This window comes from Oncorhynchus gorbuscha, linkage group LG21, assembly GCF_021184085.1.
Source record: "Oncorhynchus gorbuscha isolate QuinsamMale2020 ecotype Even-year linkage group LG21, OgorEven_v1.0, whole genome shotgun sequence".
NCBI classification, from domain to species: Eukaryota; Metazoa; Chordata; class Actinopteri; order Salmoniformes; family Salmonidae; genus Oncorhynchus; species Oncorhynchus gorbuscha.
This window is the reverse complement of record NC_060193.1, coordinates 37801935-37827826: the sequence shown is the minus strand read 5'-3', so window position 1 is coordinate 37827826 and position 25892 is coordinate 37801935. Positions and strand designations below refer to the sequence as shown.

At 44.0% G+C, this 25892-nt stretch overlaps 1 protein-coding gene across 1 annotated transcript in view; it reads left to right on the top strand.

The window, feature by feature from the left end:
- The window catches only part of LOC124008536 (receptor-type tyrosine-protein phosphatase T-like), a 553654-nt gene that overhangs the window by 191461 nt on the left and 336301 nt on the right, over window positions 1-25892 (top strand). The window contains 1 exon segment of the mRNA XM_046319881.1: window positions 21403-21696. Coding sequence (XP_046175837.1) covers window positions 21403-21696 — 294 coding nt within the window.

Below are 25892 nucleotides of genomic sequence, written 5' to 3'. Positions count from 1 at the left end.
TGCAGATTGGCAGCTCTGGCAGCTCCATGCAGACTGGCAGCTCTGGCAGCTCCATGCAGACTGGCAGCTCTGGCAGCTCCTTGCAGACTGGCAGCTCTGGCAGCTCCTTGCAGACTGGCAGCTCTTTGCAGACTGGCAGCTCCTTGCAGACTGGCAGCTCTGGCAGCGCTGGACTGGCGGGAGATTCCGGCAGTGCTGGAGAGGAGGAAAGCTCTGGCAGCGCTGGACAGGCGGGAGACTCCGGCAGCGCTGGAGAGGAGGAAGGTTCTGGCAGCGCTGGACAGGCGAGGCGCACTGTAGGCCTGATGCGTGGTGCTGGCACTGGTGGTACTGAGCCGAGGGCACGCACAGGAAGCCTGGTGCGGGGAGCTGCCACCGGAGGGCTGGTGCGTGGAGGTGGTACTGGATAGACTGGACCGTGCAGGCGCACTGGAGCTCTTGAGCACCGAGCCTGCCCAACCTTACCTGGTTGAATGCTCCCGGTCGCCCTGCCAGTGCGGCGAGGTGGAATAGCCCGCACTGGGCTATGCAGGCAAACCGGGGACACCTTGCGCAAGGCTGGTGCCATGTAAGCTGGCCCAAGGAGACACACTGGAGACCAGATGCGTAGAGCCGGCTTCATGGCACTTGGTTCAATTCCCACTCTAGCCCAGCCGATATGGGGAGCTGGAATGTACCGCACCGGGCTATGCACCCGCACTGGGGACACCGTGCGCTCCAAAGTATAACACGGTGCCTGCCCGGTCTCTCTAGCCCCCCGGTAAGCACAGGAAGTTGGCGCAGGTATCCTACCTGGCTTCGCCATACTCCCTGTGTTCCTCCCCCCAAGACATTTTTGGGGCTGACTCGCGGGCTTCCATCCGCGTCGCCGTGCTCGTGTCTCCAACTCCATTCTCCTATAATCCTCCTCGCACTGCTCCAGCGAATCCCAGGCGGGCTCTGGCACTCTCCCTGGGTCGACCGCCCACCTGTCTATTTCCTCCCAAGTAATATAGTCCATACTTCGCTGCTCCTGCTGCCGCTGCCTGTCACCACGCCGCATGGTCCTGTTGTGGTGGGTGACTCTGTCACGGGATCCTGTTGTTGAAGGAGAGGTGTACCAATACGCAGCGTGGTTGAAGTTCATGGTTTTTTAATAAGAAAAACTATACATGAACAAACTACAAAACAATAAATGTGAAAACCCGAAACCAGTCCCGTATGGTACAAACACTGACACAGGAGACAATCACACACAAAATCCAACACCAAACAGGCTACCTAAATATGGTTCCCAATCAGAGACAATGACTAACACCTGTCTCTGATTGAGAACCATATCAGGCCAAACACAGAACCAGAAACTAGACACACAACATAGAATGCCCACTCAGATCACACCCTGACCAAACAAAACATAGAAACATACAAAGCAAACTATGGTCAGGGTGTGACACTCAGAAGTCTTTTTGACTCTGTCGTCTGTAAAATGATAAAGGTAGATGGTGAAAGTCAAACTGGGCTCAATGTTTGGGGTGGTGTTGGCTGTTTTTTATTGGATGTTGAGTTGAGAACAGGAGCTATCGGCATCATCTGTCTCTCCCCAGCATGCACTCTGTGTGTGCTTGCACGCGTGCATGTGTTTGGGTGCGTGCCAGGGAGTGGGTGTTTCTGTGCTGTCTGTGCTGGCAGCTCAGGTGTTCATCAGCCAAGGGAATTCTAGGGTGCCAACGCAGCGCTGATGTACAACAAGAGAGACCTGCGTGTGTCCAAAAAGCGATGTAGGAAGCCTGCCACACAATATGCCTCATCGCTTAATGTGCTAAGTGGAACATGGATTAATTAATATATTGTGCAGCCAGTTGAGACGACAGGAAATCTGGACCTGTTATGATATTGCAAAGCTTTATTAGCTGTATTAGTTTACGTGTCCTGATTTTAATGATAACATGACAATCATGACACTGTGCTATGAGTCATAGGGTTGGGGCAGTTTGCAGTTTAACCTCTAGCGTTGAGCAATCCCGTATCCGGGAGCGTAATCATAGCCTCAAGCTCATTACCATAACGCAACGTTAACTATTCATGAAAATCGCAAATTAAATTAAATAAATATATTGTCTCACAAGCTTAGCCTTATGTTAACAACACTGTCAACTCAGATTTTCAAAATATGCTTTTCAACCATAGCTACACAAGCATTTGTGTAAGAGTATTGATAGCTAGCATAGCATTAATCCTTGCATTCAGCAGGCAACATTTTCACAAAAACAAGAAAAGCATTCAAATAAAATAATTTACCTTTGAAGAACTTCGGATGTTTTCAATGAGGAGATTCTCAGTTAGATAGCAAATGTTCAGTTTTTCCAAAAAGATTACTTGTGTAGGAGAAATCGCTCCGTTTTTTCATCACGTTTGGCTAAGAAAAGAATCAAAATGAGGTCTCTACAACGCCGAACTTTTTACCAAATTAACTCCATAATATCGACAGAAACATGGCAAACGTTGTTTAGAATCAATCCTCAAGGTGTTTTTCACATATCTATTCGATGATAAATCATTCGTGGCAGCTGTGTTTCTCCTCGAAGCAAACAAAAAATACACGCAGCTGGAGATTACGCAATAATTGCAACGGAGGACACCTCTCAGCTTGCACTGGCCTACTGGGTGTAGGCCTATGTTTCCTCATTCTCCATCTTCCTCTTCAGCATCAACGCCACGTTTGTGTAACCAGAAGGCTCAAGTTTCAGTGTTTTTGTCACGCTGGCTACATTTGGATACGATGTAGGCTAGTCTATGTGTTTTGACCAATTTGTGAAAATCCTGATTTATTTTTGGCCTACTGTATGTCAGGTGTTGATTTATTTATCATAGCCTAGTATTCCTATGAATAGGCCTGCATTAATGAAGAAGGCCCAGAAGAAGGTCCTACATTTGTTTTATGAAGTGTTTTGTTAATTTGAACCTGTTCTATTTTTAAAATCAAATCAGTTTATTTGGCACGTACGCCGGTATGTGTGTGTGTGTAAGTAAAGACATAAAACAACAGTAACAAGACATTTGAAAATATCAGTAGCAAGGCTATATACAGACACCGGATAGTCAGGCTTATTGAGGTAGTATGTACATGTACGTATGGTTAAAGTGACTATGCATAAATGATGAACAGAGAGTAGCAGTAGCGTAAGGGAGGGTTGGCGGGTGGTGGGACACAATGCAGATAGTCTGGGTAACCATTTGGTTACCTGTTCAGGAGTCTTATGGCTTGGGGGTAAAAACTGTTGAGAAGCCTTTTTGTCCTAGACTTGGCACTTAGGTACAGCTTGCCATAGTAGAGAGAACACTCTATGGCTGGGGTCTTTGGCAATTATTAGGGCCTTCCTCTGACACCACCTGGTGTAGAGGTTCTGGTTGTCAGGCAGCTTTGCCCCAGTGATGTACTGCGCCGTACGCACTACTTTCTGAAGTGCCTTGCGGTCGGAGGCCAAGCAATTACCATACCAGACAGTGAGGCAACCAATGCTGCAGCTGTATAACCTTTTGAGGATCTCAGGACCCATGCCAAATCTTTTTAGTTTCCTGAAGGGGAATAGGCATAGTTGTTCCCTCTTCACGACTGTCTCGGTGTGTTTGGACCATTCTAGTTTGTTGTTGATGTGAGCACCAAGGATCTTGAAGCTCTCAACCTGCTCCACTACAACCCCATCGATGAGAATGGGGGCGTGCTCGGTGCTGCTTTTCATGGAGTCCACAATCATCTCCTTAGTCTTGGTTACGTTGAGGGATAGGTTGTTATTCTGGCACCACTCGGCCAGGTCTCTGACCTTCTCCCTATAGGCTGTCTCGTCGTTGTCGGTGATCAGGCCTATCACTGTTGTGTCGTCTGCAAACTTAATTATGGAGTTGGAGTCGTGCCTGGCCATGCAGTCGTGGGTGAACAGGGGGTACAGGAAGGGACTGAGCACGCACCCCTGGGTAGCTCCAGTGTTGAGGATCAGCATGGCAGATGTGTTGCTACCTACCCTCACCACCTGGGGGCGGCCCGTCAGGAAGTCCAGGATCCAGTTGCAGAGGGAGGTGTTTAGTCCCATGTTTCTTAGCTTAGTGATGAGCTTTGAGGGTACTATGGTGTTGAACACTGAGCTGTAGTCAATGAATAGCATTCTCACATAGGTGTTCCCTTTGTCCAGGTGGGAAAGGGCAGTGTGGAGTGCAATAGAGATGGCATCATCTGTGGATCTGTTTGGGTGGTATGCAAATTGTAGTGGGTCTAGGGTTTCTGGGATAATGCTGTTGATGTAAGCCATTACCACCCTTTCAAAGCACTTCATGGCTACGGACGTGAGTGCTATGGGTCTGTAGTCATTTAGGCAGGTTGCCTTTGTGTTCTTGGGCACAGGGACTATGGTGGTCTGCTTGAAACATGTAAGTATTACAGACTCAATCAGGGAGAGGTTGTCAGTGAAGACACCTGAGAGGTCAGCACATGCCCGAAGCACACATCCTGGTAATCCGTCTGGCCCCGCAGCCTTGTTTATGTTGACCTGTTTAAAGGTCTTACTCACATCGGCTACGGAGAGCGTGATCACACAGTCGTCCGGAACAGCTGATGCTCTCATGCATGCCTCAGTGTTGCTTGCCTCGAAGCAAGCATATAAGTGATTTAGCTCGTCTGGTAGGCTCATGTCACCGGGCAGCTCACGGCTGTGCTTCCTTTTGTAGTCTGTAATAGTTTGCAAGCCCTGCCACATCCGACGAGCGTCGTAGCCAGTGTAGTATGATTCAATCTTAGCCCTGTATTGACGCTTTGCCTGTTTGATGGTTCGTCGCAGGGCATAGCGTGATTTCTTGTAAGCTTCCGGGTTAGAGTCCCGCACCTTGAAAGCGGCAGCTCTACCCTTTAGCTCAGTGCGAATGTTGCCTGTAAATCCATTGATTCTGGTTGGGGTATGTACGCACAGTCACTGTGGGGATGACGTCCTCGATGGACTTATTGATAAAGCCAGTGACTGATGTGGTGTACTCCTCAATGAATCCCGGGAACATGTTCCAGTCTGTGATAGCAAAACAGCCCTGTAGTTTAGCATCTACTTTATCTGACCACTTTTTTATAGACTGGTGCTTCCTGCTTACATTTTTGCTTGAAAGCAGAAATCAGCAGGAATCAGGTGATTCAGGTTCTTTCAAAACCCCAACGACATAAAAAACATTTAAAACAAGACCTAGCTTGAGAGATGATCATTGACTTTATTGCTTTAGAGTAAGTATAGATTTTTAGGCTAATGAATGATAACGAATGCAATAAGAAAATGTATGATTTTATATATAATACACATATACACCTTAGAACAGCACATGATTCTGTCTGGTTTTATATGCTTTAGAATGACCCTTCTGGTTTTGCTGGGAAATACTGGGTAACCAGGAGAAAAGTGATTTATTTTCCGATTGGAAAATATTAATTTTTGAGGGGTTGGGTTTCCTCCAGTGGTCGGGAACCAATAAGCCATGCATTTAAAAATAATATGACAGGGTATTAGCTTTAAAACTGCCACTTTTTCTCTCAACCTCATGGCAAAGTGTGTATAATAGCAGGAAATTTGTTCTAAGCCAGCAACCTTTTCTCTCAGCCTCATGGCAAGCCCTAATGAACATTTAATATGTTCCGGGTTCATTCAAATGTGTTAGATTGTAACCTGTAAATGCATTTCAAACCAGCTTTTGAACCTGCACATACTTGGTTAAAATATGTTTAAATGACATTGCAACACAATTTAATGCAATACATCCATTTCAAATATTTTTTTGCAATATAAGCTACACCTTTCCATGGCTATACATGGAACTGTCACACTAAAAAACGTATTTTAAAGTAAAAATGTATCCTCTGTGGATTTACTATTTAAAAACAATTCAAGAGGGTTGAAAGAATACTTTTTTTAAAATCAATGGAGTCTTAAGAACCTGTCATCACATTGGAATAACATTATCAGTCTTGAACTCATATGAACTGACAAACATGAATGACTTCTGTGACGTGTGAGACAGTGATATCTATGATGCTAACGTTTACTAGTAATGACAGCTACTGAGCCATTCTCTTGACAGATGCTGTCATAATATGGACACTGCAATTATGGGCTGTATGACAACCACTTGAAGTGCCGAGCTATCGTCCTTTCACACCAATGCTCAGCACAATCATAATGACCTGTGTGTGTGTGTCTTTACACATCTGTGTGTGCCGTGTTTGCATGCACGTGTGTGTATGTGTCGTTCTTTCATATGTGTGCGTGTCAGGCACTGTACGTGACACGTTCCACCTGTCTCCCTAACCATGTCCTCTGGGCTCCCCCAAGGCGCTCTCCTGTAGTTGAATATCCAGCACCAGGTCAGTCAGTTAAGTCATCTTTCATGTGAAGGGGGCAGTGGAGGCATAAGAGAGAATAATTCAGTGGAGCCATGACTCATTTATTAATAGGTGGTGGGGAAGTCCCTATTGGCCCTCGTCAAAAGCATTGCACTTTAAAGGGAATAGGGTGCCATGTGGGACGCAGGCAAGGAGAGGAAGAGAAGGGTTTGTTGCAGACCTTGACAGTTACCTCCCCCCATCTGCAGAGAAGTGATGGTAGAGATCTACAGCATGTGATATGTCAAGACACTATGACATCGTAACCTTTCAGTACTCCAACCATAGAGATCCTATTACTGTACATTACTAATTATTACTATGAGTATTCTAATTCCTAATTCTATGACTCCAACATACTCCTCTTGTACACTAGATACTTTTCTGGTGCTGCATTCCATAGTAGCTGTAGATATTTGTTTAAAATATGTGACTCACCACCTGCATATGGTCTTATGTAGCAAACTTTAAAATATTTTTTTTACATTGGATAAAGGTAGAGACTCAGAGCTACAAAATGGTATATCAGACACTGCATTTTTGATGAGCAATGGGGAAGTAATTCTGCTTTGAAAGTTGATCAACTTGTAAACTCACTTTTGAGAAAATGGCCTTTGAATATCTTGGTATCGAGTGAAGAGCTCTTCTTTGTCTACACCCATTCAACAGCGCTCACACCCTCTAAAGCTTTAGCTTGACGCTCTGGCCAATGATTTGTTTACCTCTGGATAACATGAAAACCCTAACCAGCCCTGCTGGCAACAATGTAATTGCGCTTTTTTGCCAACGTTTACTGACTGTACACTTTAGCTTAAGACATGTAGCTAGCTAGGTAAAAAATTAACCTAGCTCGGTAAACAATGTGTAAGATCACACATCACGTAACGTTAGCACCTTTATTTAACCAGGTAGGCCAGTTGAGAACAAGTTCTCATTTACAACTGCGACCTGGCCAAGAGAAAAGCAAAGCAGTGTGACAAAAACAACAAGAGTTACACATGGAATAAACAAACGTACAGTCAATAACACAATAGAAAAATATGTATACAGTGTGTGCAAATCAAGTGAGGAGGTAAGGCAGTAAATAGGCCAATAGTGTCAAAGTAATTACAGTTTAGCAATTAACACTGGAGTGATAGATGTGCAGATGAGGATGAGAAATTAGAAATACTGGTGTGCAAAAGAGCAGATAAACAAAAACAAATATGGGGATGAGGTATGTAGTTGGTTGGTTGGTTGGATGGGCTATTTACAGGTGAGCTGCAGCGATTTGTAAGCTGCTCTGACAGCTGACGCTTAAAGTTAGTGAGGGAGATATAAGTCTCCAACTTCAGTGCTTTTGACAATTCATACCAGTCATTGGCAGCAGAGAACTGGAAGTTAAGGCGGCCCAAGGAGGTGTTGGCTTTGGGGATCACCAGTGAAATATACCTGTTGGAAAACTAATGAGCCAGCCAGCTTGCGTTAGCTTGTTAAACAACAATGAACATAGTGCCAAATCATGTCGTTACTACCCTGCATGAATCTGTTGGGAGCTAATCTACCAGGTTCATTGTTAGCTTGCTAACATTAGGCTCTAACCGGCAAAGCAAACGGCTCTGGGATATGAACAATAACATCATAGACATAACATGTAGCTAACTAGCTAGGTAAACAACGTGTGAGATCACACAGGTAACGTTCGCTAACGAGCCAGCCTAAACAACAATGAGCATTGTGTCAAATCATGTCGTTACTACCCTGCATGAATCTGTTGGGAGCTAATCTACCAGGTTCATTTTTAGCTTGCTAACATTAGGCTCTAACCGGCAAAGCAAACGGCTCTGGGATATGAACAATAACATCATAGACATAACATGTAGCTAACTAGCTAGGTAAACAACGTGTGAGATCACACAGGTAACATTAGCTAACGAGCCAGCCTAAACAACAATGAGCATAGTGCCAAATTCTGTCGTTACTACCCTGCATGAATCTGTTGGGAGCTAACCAAGCAGGTTCAATGTTAGCTAGCTAACATTAGGCTGTAACTAGCAAAGCAAACGGTTCTGGGATACGACTAATGTCATACAAGTAATGTTAGCTAGGGAGCCAGCCAGCTAATGTTAGCTAGCTAGCTAACCGTACACTTTAGCTTGAAATGAAACCACTTTCTGTCAAAATTAGAAACGTGTAATATCTGAAAATGTAGCTAGCTAGCCTCTAGTGACTCCCCATCCCACATGAGGGAGCATAATCATCGACTGACACTAATTAGCACAACGCAACGGACATAAATATTCCTATAAAATATTCCTATTCATGAAAATCACAAGTGAAACATATTGAGACATAGCTTAGCCTTATGTTAATCACCTTCTCATCTCAGATTTTCAAAATACGCTTTACAGCCAAAGCTAGACAAGCATTTGTGTAAGTTTATCGATAGCCTAGCATAGCATTTTGTCCAGTTTGCAGCAGGTAACTTGGTCACGGAAATCAGAAAAGCAATCAAATTAAATCGTTTACCTTTGATGAGCTTCGGATGTTTTTACTCACGAGACTCCCAGTTAGATAGCCAATGTTTCTTTTTTCCAAAAATATTATTTTTGTTGTTGAAATAGCTCCATTTGTTCTTCACGTTTGGCTGAGAAATCGCCCGGAAATTGCAGTCACGAAAATGCCAAAAAATATTCCAAATTAGCTCCATAATATTGACAGAAACATGGCAAACGTTGTTTATGATCAATCCTCAAGGTGTTTTTCAAATATCTATTCGATAAATCAACCGGGACTGGTGGCTTCTTAGTAGGACAGAGAGAAACAATGCCCGCATTTGTCCTTTACGCACCAAACACTCTGATAGACTTCAGCTGACCACTGACACAATGTTGATGTTCAGGCTCATTTTTCATAATAAAAGCCCGAAACTATGCATTGTGACACTAGACACATTAGGGAAGCCATAGGAAAAGGAATCTGGTTGATATCTCATTCACTGCTCAATAGGGACGCATAGGAACGCAGAGCTTTATAAATAAGAGTCCCTTCCTGATTGGATTTTTCTCAGGCTTTTGCCTGCAACATCAGTTCTGTTATACTCACAGACAATATTTTTTACAGTTTTGGAAACTTTAGAGTGTTTTCTATCCTAAGCTATCAATTATATGCATATTCTAGCATATTGTCCTGACAAAATATCCCTATTATTACGGGAACGTTATTTTTCCAAAAATGAAAATACTGCCCGCTAGTCACAAAAGGCTAGACAATATTACCTGTATGCATCATCATGCATGATGGACGTGTCTCCCTGTCACGGATGACATCCCACGGTTTCCTTTAGTTTGAAGATGTGATCTGGAGAAAGGTGTTTTCCCTTTATCTCTTTAGCTCTCATAATCTAATTCCACTGATTACAAATCTTGATCCTCCAGAAAGTGGAGAGCAACACTTATGCAGCTTTTTTTTTTTTAAAGCTGCGTTCGACAGGATTACCAACTCTGACTGACCAGTTCAAATAGACAGAAGCCTCTATATGGCAGACCAATCCCAACTCCTCTCTCGGCATGTACTGCCCACTCATTATCTCAACCAATTATGGCTTGTGGGAAGTTTGCACCCTTTGTCTGTGGCTTAACTAACAAGGCTCGTAATTTAACAATTGTATTCGTATTTACAGATGGCATACAAGTTTGTTATTAAGGCACATGATTAAGGCACATTATTAAGGCACATGTTCCAGAAGGCATTTCTGCCCAAAAACGCATTTTGCTTTAAAAAAAAAAATGTTCAAATGGCTCTCCTGTGAAGTTGTGACTTGCGACATATGCCTAGTTTCCTGAAATGGGTCACATATATCCACAATTCCATTTCCAAGTATACCTTTTTCGAAATATACATCCTGGATAGAAATCTTCATTAATTATATTTTAATTTCCGTACTTGTTAGAGCAAGTCACAGAGATGATAGGCTGCTGAAACCGTTTATGTTGAGGAAGAGCTTGGGTCTTTCCAGGTAAATGTTGATGCTCTACTTGTAACTGTAAGTGGTTTGCACATCTCCTTTCCACAAGCCATTTAAAGTTGCTTTAGTTGACTTTCAGCAAATATATAAATGGCATGAACCAAATTCACTTGGACTGCGGCTTGATGGGCGCTCATTTAGCTGACAGTAAGAAGCTCAGTAAATTCTCTCTCTTATCCATCTCACTCTCTCTCACTCACTTTGTATCTCACACTCCCCCCCGCTTCTTGCCTTCTCTCTATCCCTCTCTCTCTGTGAAGTAAGTAAAAAACACAGAATATAATTCCTCCCTTGGTTCGTGCACTCAGTACCTCCCTGTGAGTCCACCATTGCTTATCTGGTGCAGCTGACCAGATCATCAGTCTGAGTATATGGGGGCCCCTGCAGAGAAGTAGAAGGCCACTAGAGGTGGGGCCAGAGGTGTGCCCCCACTAAAACTGTGATGGTGGGGGTGGCTAGGGAAGCAAAAGAGAAAGAGTGAAGCTGTCATGGTGTGATGGCGAAATGGGGAGGCCTACGTTATCTCCAAGGAGACAGCCCAGGAAGACCGCATTACCAGAGGATTTGGGGCTGTGCTGCGGCGCGCTGAGGCAGGAAGCAGCCTGTGAAGAGGCTGAGTTACAGAGATGGATTAGAGAGCCAAAATACTTCAGGGGAGATAAGCAGCCAGCCCAAGAGTTAGCACTTCAAACAGTGTGTGCCAGTTTATTTATTTGTGTGTGTGTGTGTGTGTGTGTGGGGTGGGGGTGGGGGGTCTTTTCCCCCTGCAGCAGTCCTGACCACACAGTAACTACTTCAAAACAGCTCATATATTTTTCAGCCTGTATGTTTTCACCCTTGTGCCAAGAGAGAGTAGGTCTATCTTATTTGTCTTCTGGGAGTAGAGAGTGACTGTGTGCGGATGTGTTTGGATGTGTGGACAGAGATGGGTTTGGCGTGTGTGGGAGTGTTTGGCGTGTGTGGGAGTGTGCGTGTGCGCACATGTACCCCACATGAATAAATTCTATCGTATTCACTGTAGTGTTTTTGCGGACATTGCTGGAGTATACTGTAGTATTTTGAGTTTGCTATAGTTTAAATACTGTAGTAAAAAAATACTATATTCAAATAAAATGTTATTGGTCGCATACACAAATTTATCAGATGTTATTATGGGTGTAGCGAAATATTTGTGAAAATTAGGAGCCAGGAACCAAGCGACCATGTCTATCGGTGAAATCTTGTATTAAAAAGGATTAAAGGATTACATTTATTTTTATCGTCAATTGCACACAAGGTCCAACTGAAACACTTCTGCTTTTAATCCAACCCCTCTGAATCAGAGAGATACAGGGGGCTGCCACTTTGGGCACCTGGGGAGCTGTTGTTGTGGGTTAACTGCCATGCTCAAGGGCAGAGCGTCAGATTTTCACCTTGTCAGCTCAGGGAATCGAACTAGCAATCTTTTGGTTACCGGCCTAATGCTCTAACAATTACTATAGTAATTACAGTAGTGTTTTTGCAGACTGTAATACATTGTAGTATTCAGTGGCGAATAGTGACTATAGGACCTAGGCCTTCAGCGGGACCAAAAATCTTCCAATACATTGTATCAAACAAAAAAATCAAGAAAATAACAGAAAACATAGCATCACTTAATGTGCCAGACATTAGATCTTCTGTATTCAGACCGTTCTAGTTCTTTTAATGACATCATGAATGAATCTGTCACGCTCGTCATAATGATTGGACCAAGATGCAGCGTGGTATATTTCCATCCTTTATTTTGGAAATTAAAACTTCAAAGAACAAAATGAACAAACCGTGAGGCTAATAATAATGCTGACTGGCAACTATATCTAGACATGATCCCACAAAGCACAATGGGAAAATGGCTACCTAAATATGATCCCCACTCAGAGACAACGATAAACAGCTGCCTCTGATTGGGAACCATATCAGGCCACCATAGAAATACAATTCCCCTAGATAACCCACCCTAAATCACACCCTGACCCAACCAACATAGAGAATAAACAGCTCTCTATGGTCAGGGCGTGACAGAATCAAACCGGCCTAGCCACGCTTCTGGCTGCCGCACACAGAGACAGAACCGGCATGGCTACAACATGGCAGACACACAGCATAAAATATTGCACCGTTTACACAATTTATGGTAGCCAACACAACTATCACACTATCACCAATAGCAACAACAACCGTGTCACATCAAAGGTGACAGGCTCATGTTGCTGAAAGGACAGTGACTGTAATACCTGTGCACTCCATGGTGCTGAAGGAGAGAAAATTGTGGTCAAACACATAGAGACGGTTGATTGACAGGCGACAGCAGTCACACACAGCAACAAATTATGTTAAAGAATAAGCAGCCCATTCACTCCAGTAGGCTCCATGAAATCATACCAATACTTAAGCATAACCATTTCGTGTCCAAAATGAAATGAACAAACCAGCTATTATTTCCTAATGCAAATATATTTTATAATGTTCATCACACTAATCGTTGATCTAAAGTTGAAATGCAACAATGTTTCACAGTCATTATTTTCAAAGAGATAGCTAAACGCTGCAACAAAAAGCAGTCACTCACCAGATTATGATCATTTGTAAACAAAGTTTGAAAGTTAATCTTGAAAAGGGTGATGCTAACAAATTAGCAACAACATTCACCTTGAAGTTGAAACAGCTGCTGCAGCCGCCATTGTCATTTTCACACTACTACAACACACGCTAGCCAACATTGCCACACTACAACACACGCTAGCTAACATTGCCACACTACTACAACACACGCTAGCCAACATTACCACACTACTACAACCCACGCTAGCTAACATTGCCACACACCTACAACACACGCTAGCTAACATTGCCACACCACTACAACACACGCTAGCTAACATTGCCACACTACTACAACACACGCTAGCTAACATTGCCACACTACTACAACACATGCTAGCTAAAGTTACTAGCATTCACATTGAAAACCACTGATTATTTCCTCTTTCGCTCTCTTCTTCTTCTTCTTCAAAGTGTTATGGAAGACTACAACCTATTAGTGTATTGACGCCACCTAATGTATTGGCTGTTTATCAGCTTTGTTATTCTGTGTTATGAATTCATTACCTCTTGCGCTCTTCGAGAAGGCCTAGACCCATCACTTTTCTTTAAATGGTCCCACCCATTGCAAGTCAAAAGGTGATTGGTTCATTCCACTGTCACTCCTAAATTCTGCTCTAATACAGTTGAATGGCAGAGGCCTTCTGGCCAGCTTCTTAAGGCCTAGCCATTGGCTGGCTGAGCAAGCTAGAGTTTTCTGCCCAGTATTAACCCTTTTCTTTCCAACACAAAATTTAGACATGAAATCTGAAAATTATTACAATTATTGTACAGATTATATAGATATTAAATATACATTTAATTACAGAAATATATATGTTTTATAAATCCTTAGGCCTTTTCTGGCCTAGAAGGTACTGATGGTTCCCCACTGGTAGTATTTACTTTAGTATTTTTGCGGACTGTAGTATTTACTGTAGTGTTTTTACAGACTGTAGTATACTGTAGTATTTACTGTAGTGTTTTTGCAGACATTACTGTAGTATTTATTGTAGTTCTTTGTTTGATTATCTTTGACATAGAAGCGGTGGCTTTCTCCTTGAGGAAAACTACACATTTTCCATAACCTGTGGGTGGGTAGGACTGGGATCTGAACAGATCCTCTATTGTTTTCTATAACCTGTAGGGAACACAATAATGCACACAGCATATATTTGGCATGCAGATTCCTCCCTTACAAATTGGGATATGGGGAGGGGAATAGGCAGGGTATATGAAAATTAAATAATCAAATCAAACTTTATTTGTCACATGCGCTGAATACAAGTGTATACCTTACCGTGAAACGCTACTGACAAGCCCTTGCCTTAATCAAAAGGCAAGGCATCACGAAGGCCAGGGGGGGGGGGGAGAATATATCTGAGTGAGGTTATACAATGATATAGTGAGAGAGAGAGGTAAAGAGAGTGGATATTACTAAAGTTAAAAACTGTAGTGTTTTGTGAACTGCAGAGTTTATGCAGACATTACTGTAGTATTCTACAGTATACAACAAAATGTTATAGTAAATACTAAACATGATCAAGGGATACTACAGTGTGCAGTATAGTATTATACAGTATGCTACAGTTTACTACAGAATGCTATAGTAAGTACTGTTGTATTCTATAGTAAACTGTAGTATTTTTTCATGTGAATGTGTGCGTGCACAGGAACCATTCCCATGGTTCCTGTGGGGGAGTCATCCCCCTGGGATAAACATTTCATTGCCTCTCTACCTGTACCTCACTCCTTTTGAATACAAGTGGATGCTTTTTTCTCTACTTTCTCTACTCTCTTTTAGTATATCATTGTATAACCTCACTCAGATATATTTTTCTCCCTGGCCTTTGTGTTGCCTTGCCTTTTGATTAAAGCATTCTTTGTGGGCATGCACTGGAAAGTAACATCACAGGCAACAAAGGCATTAGCCGAGGTGCGCATATACTGAATACAATACAATCCGTTCCCACAAATACATATCCAATCACCATATAATGCAGATAAGACTCCATGTTTCCTCCACAAAGGTCAAATCATAGCACTACCGATATAAATAACAATGCATAGCCTATCTAATGCTGATTCCAGCACATTCAAAAAGTGGGGCTCAAGGTATGCTATGATACCAATTCAGAACATGCTGCTATTTGAGAGATATACCAGAGATAGTACAATTCCTGGTGGCGTGTTGTTCCACTACCTTAAATTACCCCCTCTCAGATCCTCAAGCTGTTATCAGCTCTCATTAAAGATGGAGGGAGACAGTCCCTGGAAAAATCATAAAATAAATTGATTTAATCAGCAGAGCACTCTGAGGGCCCACTCCTGGGTGGCGAGGCGCTCCCTTCAGTGTGCTGCACATGAAAGCAGTGGGGTCTATCGGTGTGCCTCCGCAGAATTTAGAGAGCTGAAAATAGGCTTGTGGTGATAATGATACTGGGAAGCTAGTAGTCTTGTCTAATGACGTTTCAACGTGCATCTCCTCAATTTTCTCGATCACTCTCTTCTTTTTTTGCAAGTGCAAGGGGAAAAACAGATTTAGGTCATTGTTGTCTCACAGCTAACAATTCCTTTTTCTGGTATATGTTTTCCTCCCCTTTTACCTCTGTCTTCCTTCCTGTGCCAACTGGGGCTTGATCTGAAACCTTGAGATTGTTAAAGCTTCACGGAATATCCCCAATTTACCAACTCAGTAACACTTTACACGTTATCTGGCTATGGTTATATTATAATATGACAAGTTATAATATGGTCATAACACTGTCATGGCACATATATTTAGACCTGTTGTTTTTAAAACATAATTATTTTATTTTATGGCTGGTTATGACACCTACATAAGTGTCAAAACTCACAAAACCTACCACACAAGGCAAAACATTCCATTACACCATAGCCTATGTGTCTACAGTATGTTTATGTAATATACTTTTCATTACAACAAAACAAAGGTTTTAAGAGACAACATTTCAAACGAAAAGGAAACTTCTTGGCAGGGAAAAAACTATTATGTCATAACCAGCTTTAAAATAATGCAATATATGTCACAACAGGTGTAAATATATGGGTCATGACAGTGTTATGACCATATTATGACAGGTTATGACAAGTTATGTCAGCTTTTATTATTATGAAATGTTTATGACCGTGTTGTCAGAAACTCCCCACAGTGTGCCAGGTGATAAAGATGAGGGCAAACAGGACCTTGGTCTCGCCTGATTTTTCCCCTGAATGCACCCGAAACACACACTGATAGCCGTTGTGTGGTTTGCCCATGCTGCAAAAATATCAAAACGGAAGTGAAATGGAAGTGGAAATGGAAGTTAACCCCATTGAGCGGAGAGCTTTCAATAAGGGCCACAGTTGGCCGGATACCTCCCAGAGAGGATGCAAGGATGCAACACCCGCCAACAGTGGTGGTAGACGACAACAGTCACTTGGCCCTTTCCTCTCTCTTGTCCTCTTAAATGGGAATTTTTGCCTTTTATTCATGTACCTATCTGGCTACTTTTATCACACCAGATACATTCGCCATGCACAACCAAAGCAAAACGACACCATGTGCCGTCTTTGCTCTCACCAACCCTGTAAACATTGCATCACCTGTTCCCTGTTAGCACGTGTTCACTGTACCATTTGTAATGATGACTTACCTGGATGGCATATTTTCATAATTACGCACTGTGCCAGAAATCACTCAGACTCCAACGTCTGTGCATCTTTCTGATGGGCGGTGCCGCGGCATAGTTCAAATGGCCCCAGCCAATGAGGAGTGGCGGTGAGAACATGCTGCTGATAGGGTTGCGCTGACACAGGCCTTTGCACGTACCAAAGAAATGAAGTAGTGCACCTTTATTAATGGAAGGGAGGAAAAGCAATGCTTTATGATCATCCTGCACCTTCCCGAGACACCATGTCCCTGAGATGAATAGGAGCCCGATGATAGATGAGGCATTTACTCCCAAGAATGCAAGCACAATGCATATTGTAATGGCCCCCCGAAAAAGTTTGAGAGACAATACTTTGCTTTAGAGAGCAGACCATTATTCTTCCATAAGGAACTGGCAAAGATTGACAAAATACTTTTCCCAAAAACGTTATGATGGATTAGAACAGCAGATTTAAACCCCATGATGATAGCATAGTTAGGACGTTTGAACGCTCTCCATGTCACCCTACCGGTGGTATTAACGTTAATTTCATCATTATAACTTGGGCCCAGTTTTTCCGGCGGGTCACATAGTCAGGCCAAAATTTTGGCCTTAGCTCTAAACTGACTTTCTTAACCTGCAGTATTACAGTGTCCATATTAGGACAGCCGTAGCAACTCCTTCTGAGACTGGCTTATTATGGACACCATACAAGTCAACTATTACCTAATTTCTCTTTAGTCATAGAGTAAACTCTCCTTGAGTATGACCTCAATGCATCTGTAACTTCTTCAGTTTCTGTCTACAGTCTGCAGTCTTTCCAACCATGGAGGAGCTAAATGTGGCCTGGTAATCTGGCTTAGTTGATTACATGGGAACACACACTGAGCAACACCCTCTAATGGGGGACTGGGTCCGCTGCTGCTACGCATGGCTGGGTACCTTCACGGGTGGTCTCCCATGCTCAGACGAGGATTACTACCCACTCCTCTGCTTTACTCCTCTTCCGCCTCTCTCTCTCTCCCTGTCTTTCTGTTTGTTAGCCTCCCACTCTCCCTCTCTCTCTGTCTCTCTCTCTCTCTTTTATCAAATCAAATCAAATTTATTTATATAGCCCTTCGTACATCAGCTGATATCTCAAAGTGCTGTACAGAAACCCAGCCTAAAACCCCAAACAGCAAGCAATGCAGGTGTAGAAGCACGGTGGCTAGGAAAAACTCCCAAGAAAGGCCAAAACCTAGGAAGAAACCTAGAGAGGAACCAGGCTATGTGGGGTGGCCAGTCCTCTTCTGGCTGTGCCAGGTGGAGATTATAAAAGAACATGGCCAAGATGTTCAAATGTTCATAAATGACCAGCATGGTCTAATAATAATAAGGCAGAACATTTGAAACTGGAGCAGCAGCACGGTCAGGTGGACTGGGGACAGCAAGGAGTCATCATGTCAGGTAGTCATGGGGCATGGTCCTAGGGCTCAGGTCCTCCGAGAGAGAGATAGAAAGAGAGAATTAGAGAGAGCATATGTGGGGTGGCCAATCCTCTTCTGGCTGTGCCGGGTGGAGATTATAACAGAACATGGCCAAGATGTTCAAATGTTCATAAATGACCAGTATGGTCGAATAATAATAAGGCAGAACAGTTGAAACTGGAGCAGCAGCACGGCCAGGTGGACTGGGGACAGCAAGGAGTCATCATGTCAGGTAGTCCTGGGGCATGTTCCTAGGGCTCAGGTCCTCCGAGAGAGAGAAAGAAAGAGAGAAGGAGAGAATTAGAGAACGCACACTTAGATTCACACAGGACACCGAATAGGACAGGAAAGGTACTCCAGATATAACAAACTGACCTAGCCCCCCAACACATAAACTACTGCAGCATAAATACTGGAGGCTGAGACAGGAGGGGTCAGGAGACACTGTGGCCCCATCCGAGGACACCCCCGGACAGGGCCAAACAGGAAGGATATAACCCCACCCACTTTGCCAATGCACAGCTCCCACACCACTAGAGGGATATCTTCAACCACCAACTTGCCATCCTGATACAAGGCTGAGTATAGCCCACAGAGATCTCTGCCATGGCACAACCCAAGGGGGGGCGCCAACCCAGACAGGAGGACCACATCAGTGAGTCAACCCACTCAGGTGATGCACCCCTTCCAGGGACGGCATGAGAGAGCCCCAGTAAACCAGTGACTCAGCCCCTGTAATAGGGTTAGAGGCAGAGAATCCCAGTGGAAAGAGGGGAACCGGCCAGGCAGAGACAGCAAGGGCGGTTTGTTGCTCCAGAGCCTTTCCGTTCACCTTCCCACTCCTGGGCCAGACTACACTCAGTCATATGACCCACTGAAGGGACCCACTGAAGGGAAGGGATGAGTCCTCAGTAAAGACTCATCCCTGGGTAGGCAGACCATTCCATAAAAATGGAGCTCTATAGGAGAAAGCCCTGCCTCCAGCTGTTTACTTAGAAATTCTTGGGACAATTAGGAGGCCTGCGTCTTGTGACCGTAGCGTACGTGTAGGTATGTACGGCAGGACCAAATCAGAGAGATAGGTAGGAGCAAGCCCATGTAATGCTTTGTAGGTTAGCAGTAAAACCTTGAAATCAGCCCTTGTTTTGACAGGAAGCCAGTGTAGAGAGGCTAGCACTGGAGTAATATGATCAAATTTTTGGGTTCTAGTCAGGATTCTAGCAGCCATATTTAGCACTAACTGAAGTTTATTTAGTGCTTTATCCGGGTAGCCGGAAAGTAGAGCATTGCAGTAGTCTAACCTAGAAGTGACAAAAGCATGGATTCATTTTTCTGCCTCATTTTTGGACAGAAAGTTTCTGATTTTTGCAATGTTACGTAGATGGAAAAAAGCTGTCCTTGAAATGGTCTTGATATGTCCTTCAAAAGAGAGATCAGGGTCCAGAGTAAAGCCAAGGTTCCTTCACAGTTTTATTTGAGACGACTGTACAACCATTAAGATTAATTGTCAGATTCAACAGACTCAGATTCAACAGACAACAACTCTTTGTTTCTTGGGACCAAAAGCATCTCTGTTTTGTCCGAGTTTAAAAGTAGAACGTTTGCAGCCATCCACTTCCTTATGTCTGAAACACATGCTTCTAGCAAGGGCAATTTTGGGGCTTCACCATGTTTCATTGAAATATAAAGCTGTGTGTCATCCGCATAGCAGTGAAAGTTAACATTATGTTTTCGAATAACATCCCCAAGAGGTAAAATATATATTGAAAACAATAGTGGTCCTAAAACGGAACATTGAGGAACACCGAAATTTACAGTTGATTTGTCAGAGGACAAACCATTTACAGAGACAAACTGATATCTTTCCGACAGATAAGATCTAAACCAGGCCAGACCTTGTCCGTGTAGACCAATTTGGGTTTCCAGTCTCTCCAAAAGAATGTGGTGATTGATGGTATCAAAAGCAGCACTAAGGTCTAGGAGCACGAGGACAGATGCAGAGCCTTGGTCCGATGCCATTAAAATATAATTTGCCACCTTCACAAGTGTCGTCTCAGTGCTATGATGGGGTCTAAAACCAGACTGAAGCATTTCGTATACATTGTTTGTCTTCAGGGAGGCAGTGAGTTGCTGCGCAACAGCCTTTTCTAAAATGTTTGAGAGGACTGGAAGATTCGATATAGGCCGATAGTTTTTTATATTTTTTGGCTTTTTCAAGAGAGGCTTTATTACTGCCACTTTTAGTGAGTTTGGTACACATCCGGTGGATAGAGTGACGTTTATTCTGTTCAACATAGGAGGGCCAAGCACAGGAAGCAGCTCTTTCAGTAGTTTAGTTGGAATAGGGTCCAGTATGCAGGTTGAAGCTTTAGAGGCCATGATTATTTTCATCATTATGTCAAGACGCAGATTTAAAGAGGAGTCCGTAAATTGCTTTCTAATAATCATAATCTTTTCCTGAAAGAAGTTAATGAATGTATCACTGCTAAAGTGAAAGTCATCCTCTCTTGGGGAATGCTGCTTTTTAGTTAGCTTTGCGACAGTATCAAAAAGGAATTTCAGATTGTTCTTATTTTCCTCAATTAAGTTAGAAAAATAGGATGATCCAGCAGCAGTAAGGGCTCTTCGGTACTGCACGGTACTGTCTTTCCAAGCTAGTCGGAAGACTTCCAGTTTAGGGTGGCGCCATTTCCGTTCCAATTTTCTGGAAGCTTGCTTCAGAGCTCGGGTATTATCTTTCTCACTGTCATTCTCTCTTATCTCTCTTATACGGAGCCGTTCAATGCACTGGAAGCCCTGTGTCTCTTGTGAATAATGTCACAGGGTATCAGGGCTGCGCTGGTTGAGTGGAGAGCAGGGTAGCATGCAGCGAAGGGGAATATGGGAAAGAGTGAGGCACTTCACCTCATTAGATGCAATGCTCTCGCAGGCATTCAGTTTAGTTCGGATACAATTTACCTCTGGCAGAAGGGTACCACTCAAGTTTGGTTTTGATTTCACTTTGTGAAAGTGTTTGATAATAACCAGTTTACATACATTGTTATTGTTACACAGTTTGCATGCTCCATGGCACTCATTCATAACTGTCCATATCATGCTGCCAATTCATGCTCCCTTAAAACCACCATTATCTATCACAGGGGTTCCCAAAATGTTCTCACACACAATCCCAAATTGACATCAGGAAATTGCAATGACCTCAATCATTTATCCACATACATTTGGGAACCACTGACCTAGTCCTATATTCTAATCTCCATTGTCCTCTCTCTCTCTCTGCCCCCTCAGCTCCCCCCACGCCCATTGCCCCTCCGGAGCTCTTGGCGGTGGGGGCCACCTACCTGTGGATCAAGCCCAACGCCAACTCCATCATCGGGGACGGACCTATCATCCTGAAGGAGGTGGAGTACCGCACCACCACGGGCAACTGGGCCGAGACCCACATCGTGGATGCCCCCACCTACAAGCTTTGGCATTTGGACCCCGACGTGGAGTACGAGATCAAGGTTCTGCTGACCCGGCCAGGCGAGGGAGGCACGGGGCCCCCGGGACCTCCACTCATCACCCGGACCAAGTGTGCTGGTGAGTGGAACAATGTGGTTTCTTTGTCGGTGTTGTGTTTCTGTCTGTGTTCTATTATGTTCAAGTGCTCGTCTTTATTTAGGTCCCATTAGCTGATGCCTTAGCGACTGCTGGTCTTCCTGGGTTCCTTCTAACTAGAGAATAATTAACAATCTGTGTGGATTTCTACTGCTCATCTTTCAGTGCTGTATACATTGGGCTCCTATTACCAGATATTTCCTCTTTGATGATGGGAGCTATATTCCATTATCTAATTGAAGGTTATCGAATTCATCACAAGTGAGACTTGGAAAAGGAGAACCAAATAGATTTTTCCTTGCAACAGTGAATCAATGACTTCACTGTGCACCACCTGCCTCCATAAGGTCCACCCCACCATCGGCTTCTGAAGTTCACACTTCCTGAATCATCCGAGACACTCCGTTTGCATCCCAAATGGCACCCTTTTCCCTTTATAGTGTACTACTTTTGACCAGGACGCATAGGGTAGGTGGTAGACATTTTTGTTGTTGTAATTATTGGCCCAGTGGGTAGCGTATGCAGCTTGCAGAAAGACACACTTCATTTAATAAAGTGACTGCTAATCAGATCAACCCTGTGTGTGCGTGTGTATGAGAGAGACTGTGTGTGTGCAACTGTGTCTGTATGTGACTGTTTGCATGTGTGTGTGCGTGCAATGGCTCCTGTGGGGCTCTGATGGGGAATGGTAATTGAGGTGAGCAGATGAGCAGCCGTGGGAAGTCTCTGTTCTCCAGGTGAGAGACATGATGAAGGAGCTGCGTGTGGCAGCGCGAACACAGTGGGGAAGCACCAATGATCTGGAGAAAATGAAGCACTGTTAGTGTCCCCTCTCTCTTTTTCCCTTTTCTTTCTCTCTGCACCTTTCTCTTTCTCCTGTGCTTTCGCTCTTTCTTCTTTTTCTGTTGAATTCTCTCTCCTTCAATTTAGTCTCTATACTTTCTGGCAGTTTTCTTCTCTGTGTTCCTATAATCCTTATCTCTCTTTCTCTTATTCTCTTTGTCTACTTTGCTTTGAATTCTCTCTCTCTCTCCATTGAGTCTGTATTTCTTAATCTCTCTCTCTTCTCTATTTCCCCCTGTTCTTTCCCTCTCATTACCCGCTGCTTTACTCAACATCTCATTCTTGTTCTCCGTCTGGAAAACTGATTGGATATAAGGGCAGAAGGCGAGACCCAGATGCAGACAAAGGAGACAGATGGTTGGAGTCTTTGTTGTTTATTTCATCCAAAATGAGTAGGTAAGGGAATGGCCGTGGACAGGCAAAAGGTCAAAACCAGAGTCCAAGAGGTAAAGAGCGGCAGACAGGCTGGATGTCAGGGCAGGCAGAAGGGTCAGGCAGGTGGGTACGGAGTCCAGAAAAAACAGGCAAGGGTCAAAACCGGGAAGACTAGAAAAAGAGAATGGAGAACAGGAGTATGGGGAAAAACACGCTGGTTGACTTGAAAGCATACTAGACAAATTGGCACAGAGAGACAGGAAACACAGGGATAAATACACTGGGGAAAATAAGAAACACCTGGAGGGGGTGGAGACAATCACAAGAACAGGTGAAACAGATCAGGGCGTGATGTTGGATTTGCAAAAACTCATCAATGTAAGGGATTTTTTTTTTTTTTTTACACAACGTTTAATCTTTATTCAATGACAGGGTGATATTCTTGGGTTGATTCTAAGTTGAATTCCCATTAGTTGACAACTCAACCAAATGTAAATCAAAACTTGATGTTGAACTGACGTCTGTGTCCAATGGGACAGTTGCTGCCTTCTCAAACCTTTTGAAGTTTATGCAGTGTGAATATGTCTGGGAGTGTGTCTGTGTGTGAATCTGCCAATGAATGTCTGTCTCCAATCTTCGGCCTTTGTATTTTTGTATGTTGGTGCTGTGACTATGTGTGTTCAAGGTACTTTGCGCTACTCTAAGTTCCTCTGTGTGTGTGTATGCGTCTGTGTTTACGTGCTCACATTTGTGTGCGCGTGTCTTTGTGTGGTCCTTTGGCAGCCACCATCGCTCTCTGTACCAGTAAACAATTTAGCTAGGTGAAAATGATGTGTTATAGTGGTTCCCTGCAACCGGCTCTGTAGGTATCCACCACACCGCCACCCCCCCCCCCCCACACACACACACTCCTGGGCTCCCTGTCTCAGAAGCCCCATTCCCTCTCAGCGGGCTTCCACAGCACTTCTTGCCTGATGAAATGCTCCCAATTCCAGCTGACAGACACTATCTGATCTGTGCCACCGCCAGCCGCAGCCGTTTGCATTATGCTAATCCAGGCCCATGTAAAAAGTGCTTTCTCGCTAATGTACAGCTACGGGCGGTGGCATTCACTGTGACATTCATCAGGCATGTGTGGAGTAGACGCTGCACCACACATTATCACTGTCAAAGGCAAAGGCAATGAACAGAGCCCTCCTGGAGGAAACTGTAGAAGATGTCAGCTCTGAATGGAGCCGGAATGGAGGCTGAACGGAACACGCAGAAATCGATACGGTCCGCATGAAGAGGAGTTTGTAATACATCCCCAAACAGGCTAAAAAACAAGAAGAGGACCTTTCTTGGGTTGTGAGCCGACCACTCTCGGACCAGTTACAGATTGCCCAGTCACTTTGATTGGGCTGTAGAAGCTAACCTGAGAACAGTGTTGACAAGGGGGTAGATCTTTCTGTTACAGTAAGCTACGCAGTGCTGCATCTCAACTCGGTTCAGGCTCTGATAATGTGTTCCATCCAGAAGATGTTGGTCCTCAGCCTAAGTTACATGAATCAGAACAAACCCTGCTTGACAGTGTCTAACTACCACACAATTCTGGTGTGTTTCATGTAAGCTGAAGATCGGACACTGTTCGAGATGTCCGAGTGCACGAAGATGAGTCAGAACCAATAGACAAATTACGCTGCTTGGGCATTTGCGTTTGTGCACAAGTCTGTGTGTGTGTGTGTGTGTGTGTGTGTGTGTGTGTGTGTGTGTGTGTGTGTGTGTGTGTGTGTGTGTGTGTGTGTGTGTGTGTGTGTGTGTGTGTGTGTGTGTGTGTGTGTGTGTGTGTGTGTGTGTGTGTGTGTGTGTGTGTCTACCTGCGGCCCAGATCAATATGGAAGAGGCTGCCTCTTTTCATCATATCAGAGTCAACCAGGAGGGAGAGAGAGAGGATGAAGAGGGAAGGGTGAGGAAGGAGGGAGGGAGGGGAGACAGCGGGGGCAGAGTGGAGGTGATGTGGAACAAAGGTGCTGCTGGCCGCGGCTCAATAGCTCTGTACTGTAACTCCTCTGTGTACTGGGCTAGCTTGGCTGTGTGAAGTGCAGCAGAAAGAAACATATGTTTTCTGAAGTGTCGGCCGCCGTGTTTACCTGTCAGAGAGATCTCGTGCCGGGATGGGGGGTGTAGAGAGGAGAAGGGCCTCATAAATGCTCAGGGGCCCACTCGCTTGTCTGCCTGGCTGATTTTGAGTGTTGGCAGCCTGCAGCGCTTGAGTGGGCTTTGTCGTGGCACAGCAGGGCCGAGGGGGAAACACAAAGCACACATTGCTATTCACGTCGACATCCTCCAACACCTGGGTGTATGGCCATTACAGTGGATGTACTGTTATCTTATTACATTCAGGTCAAATTCAAGACCCATTTACTACTCTCCGCCAGGCAGTTGTGGAGTAAGTACCACATTTTCATACTTGAGTAAAGGTAAAGTTACGTTAATAGAAAATGACTCAAGTAAAAGTGAAAGTCACCCTGTAAAATATTACTTGAGTAAAAGTCGCCTAAAAGTATTTGGTTTTAAATGCACTTAAGTTTTAAAATAAATGTCATTTCTAAAAATATTTATAAACAATATAATTGGACCAGTTTCCTGTCCTGTTGAGCATTCAAAATTGAATGACTACTTTTGGCTGTCAGCGAAAATCTATGGAGTAAAAATTACATTATTTTCATTAGGAATGTAGTGGAGTAAATGCTGTCAAAAATATAAATAGTAAAGTACAGATAGCCCATAAAATACTAAAGGAATTTACACCACTGCCACCAGGTGACGATGAGGGACGTGACATCTTTGGCTCCCAGCGTGTCGCTTCATCTCATGTGTCATCCCGCCGACTGGCACACATTCTTCCACCCGGCCCTAACACCCGCGGTGGCAAAGTGTGTTCGACTCGTTAGGAGGTGGACTGAAGATGCCTTTAATCC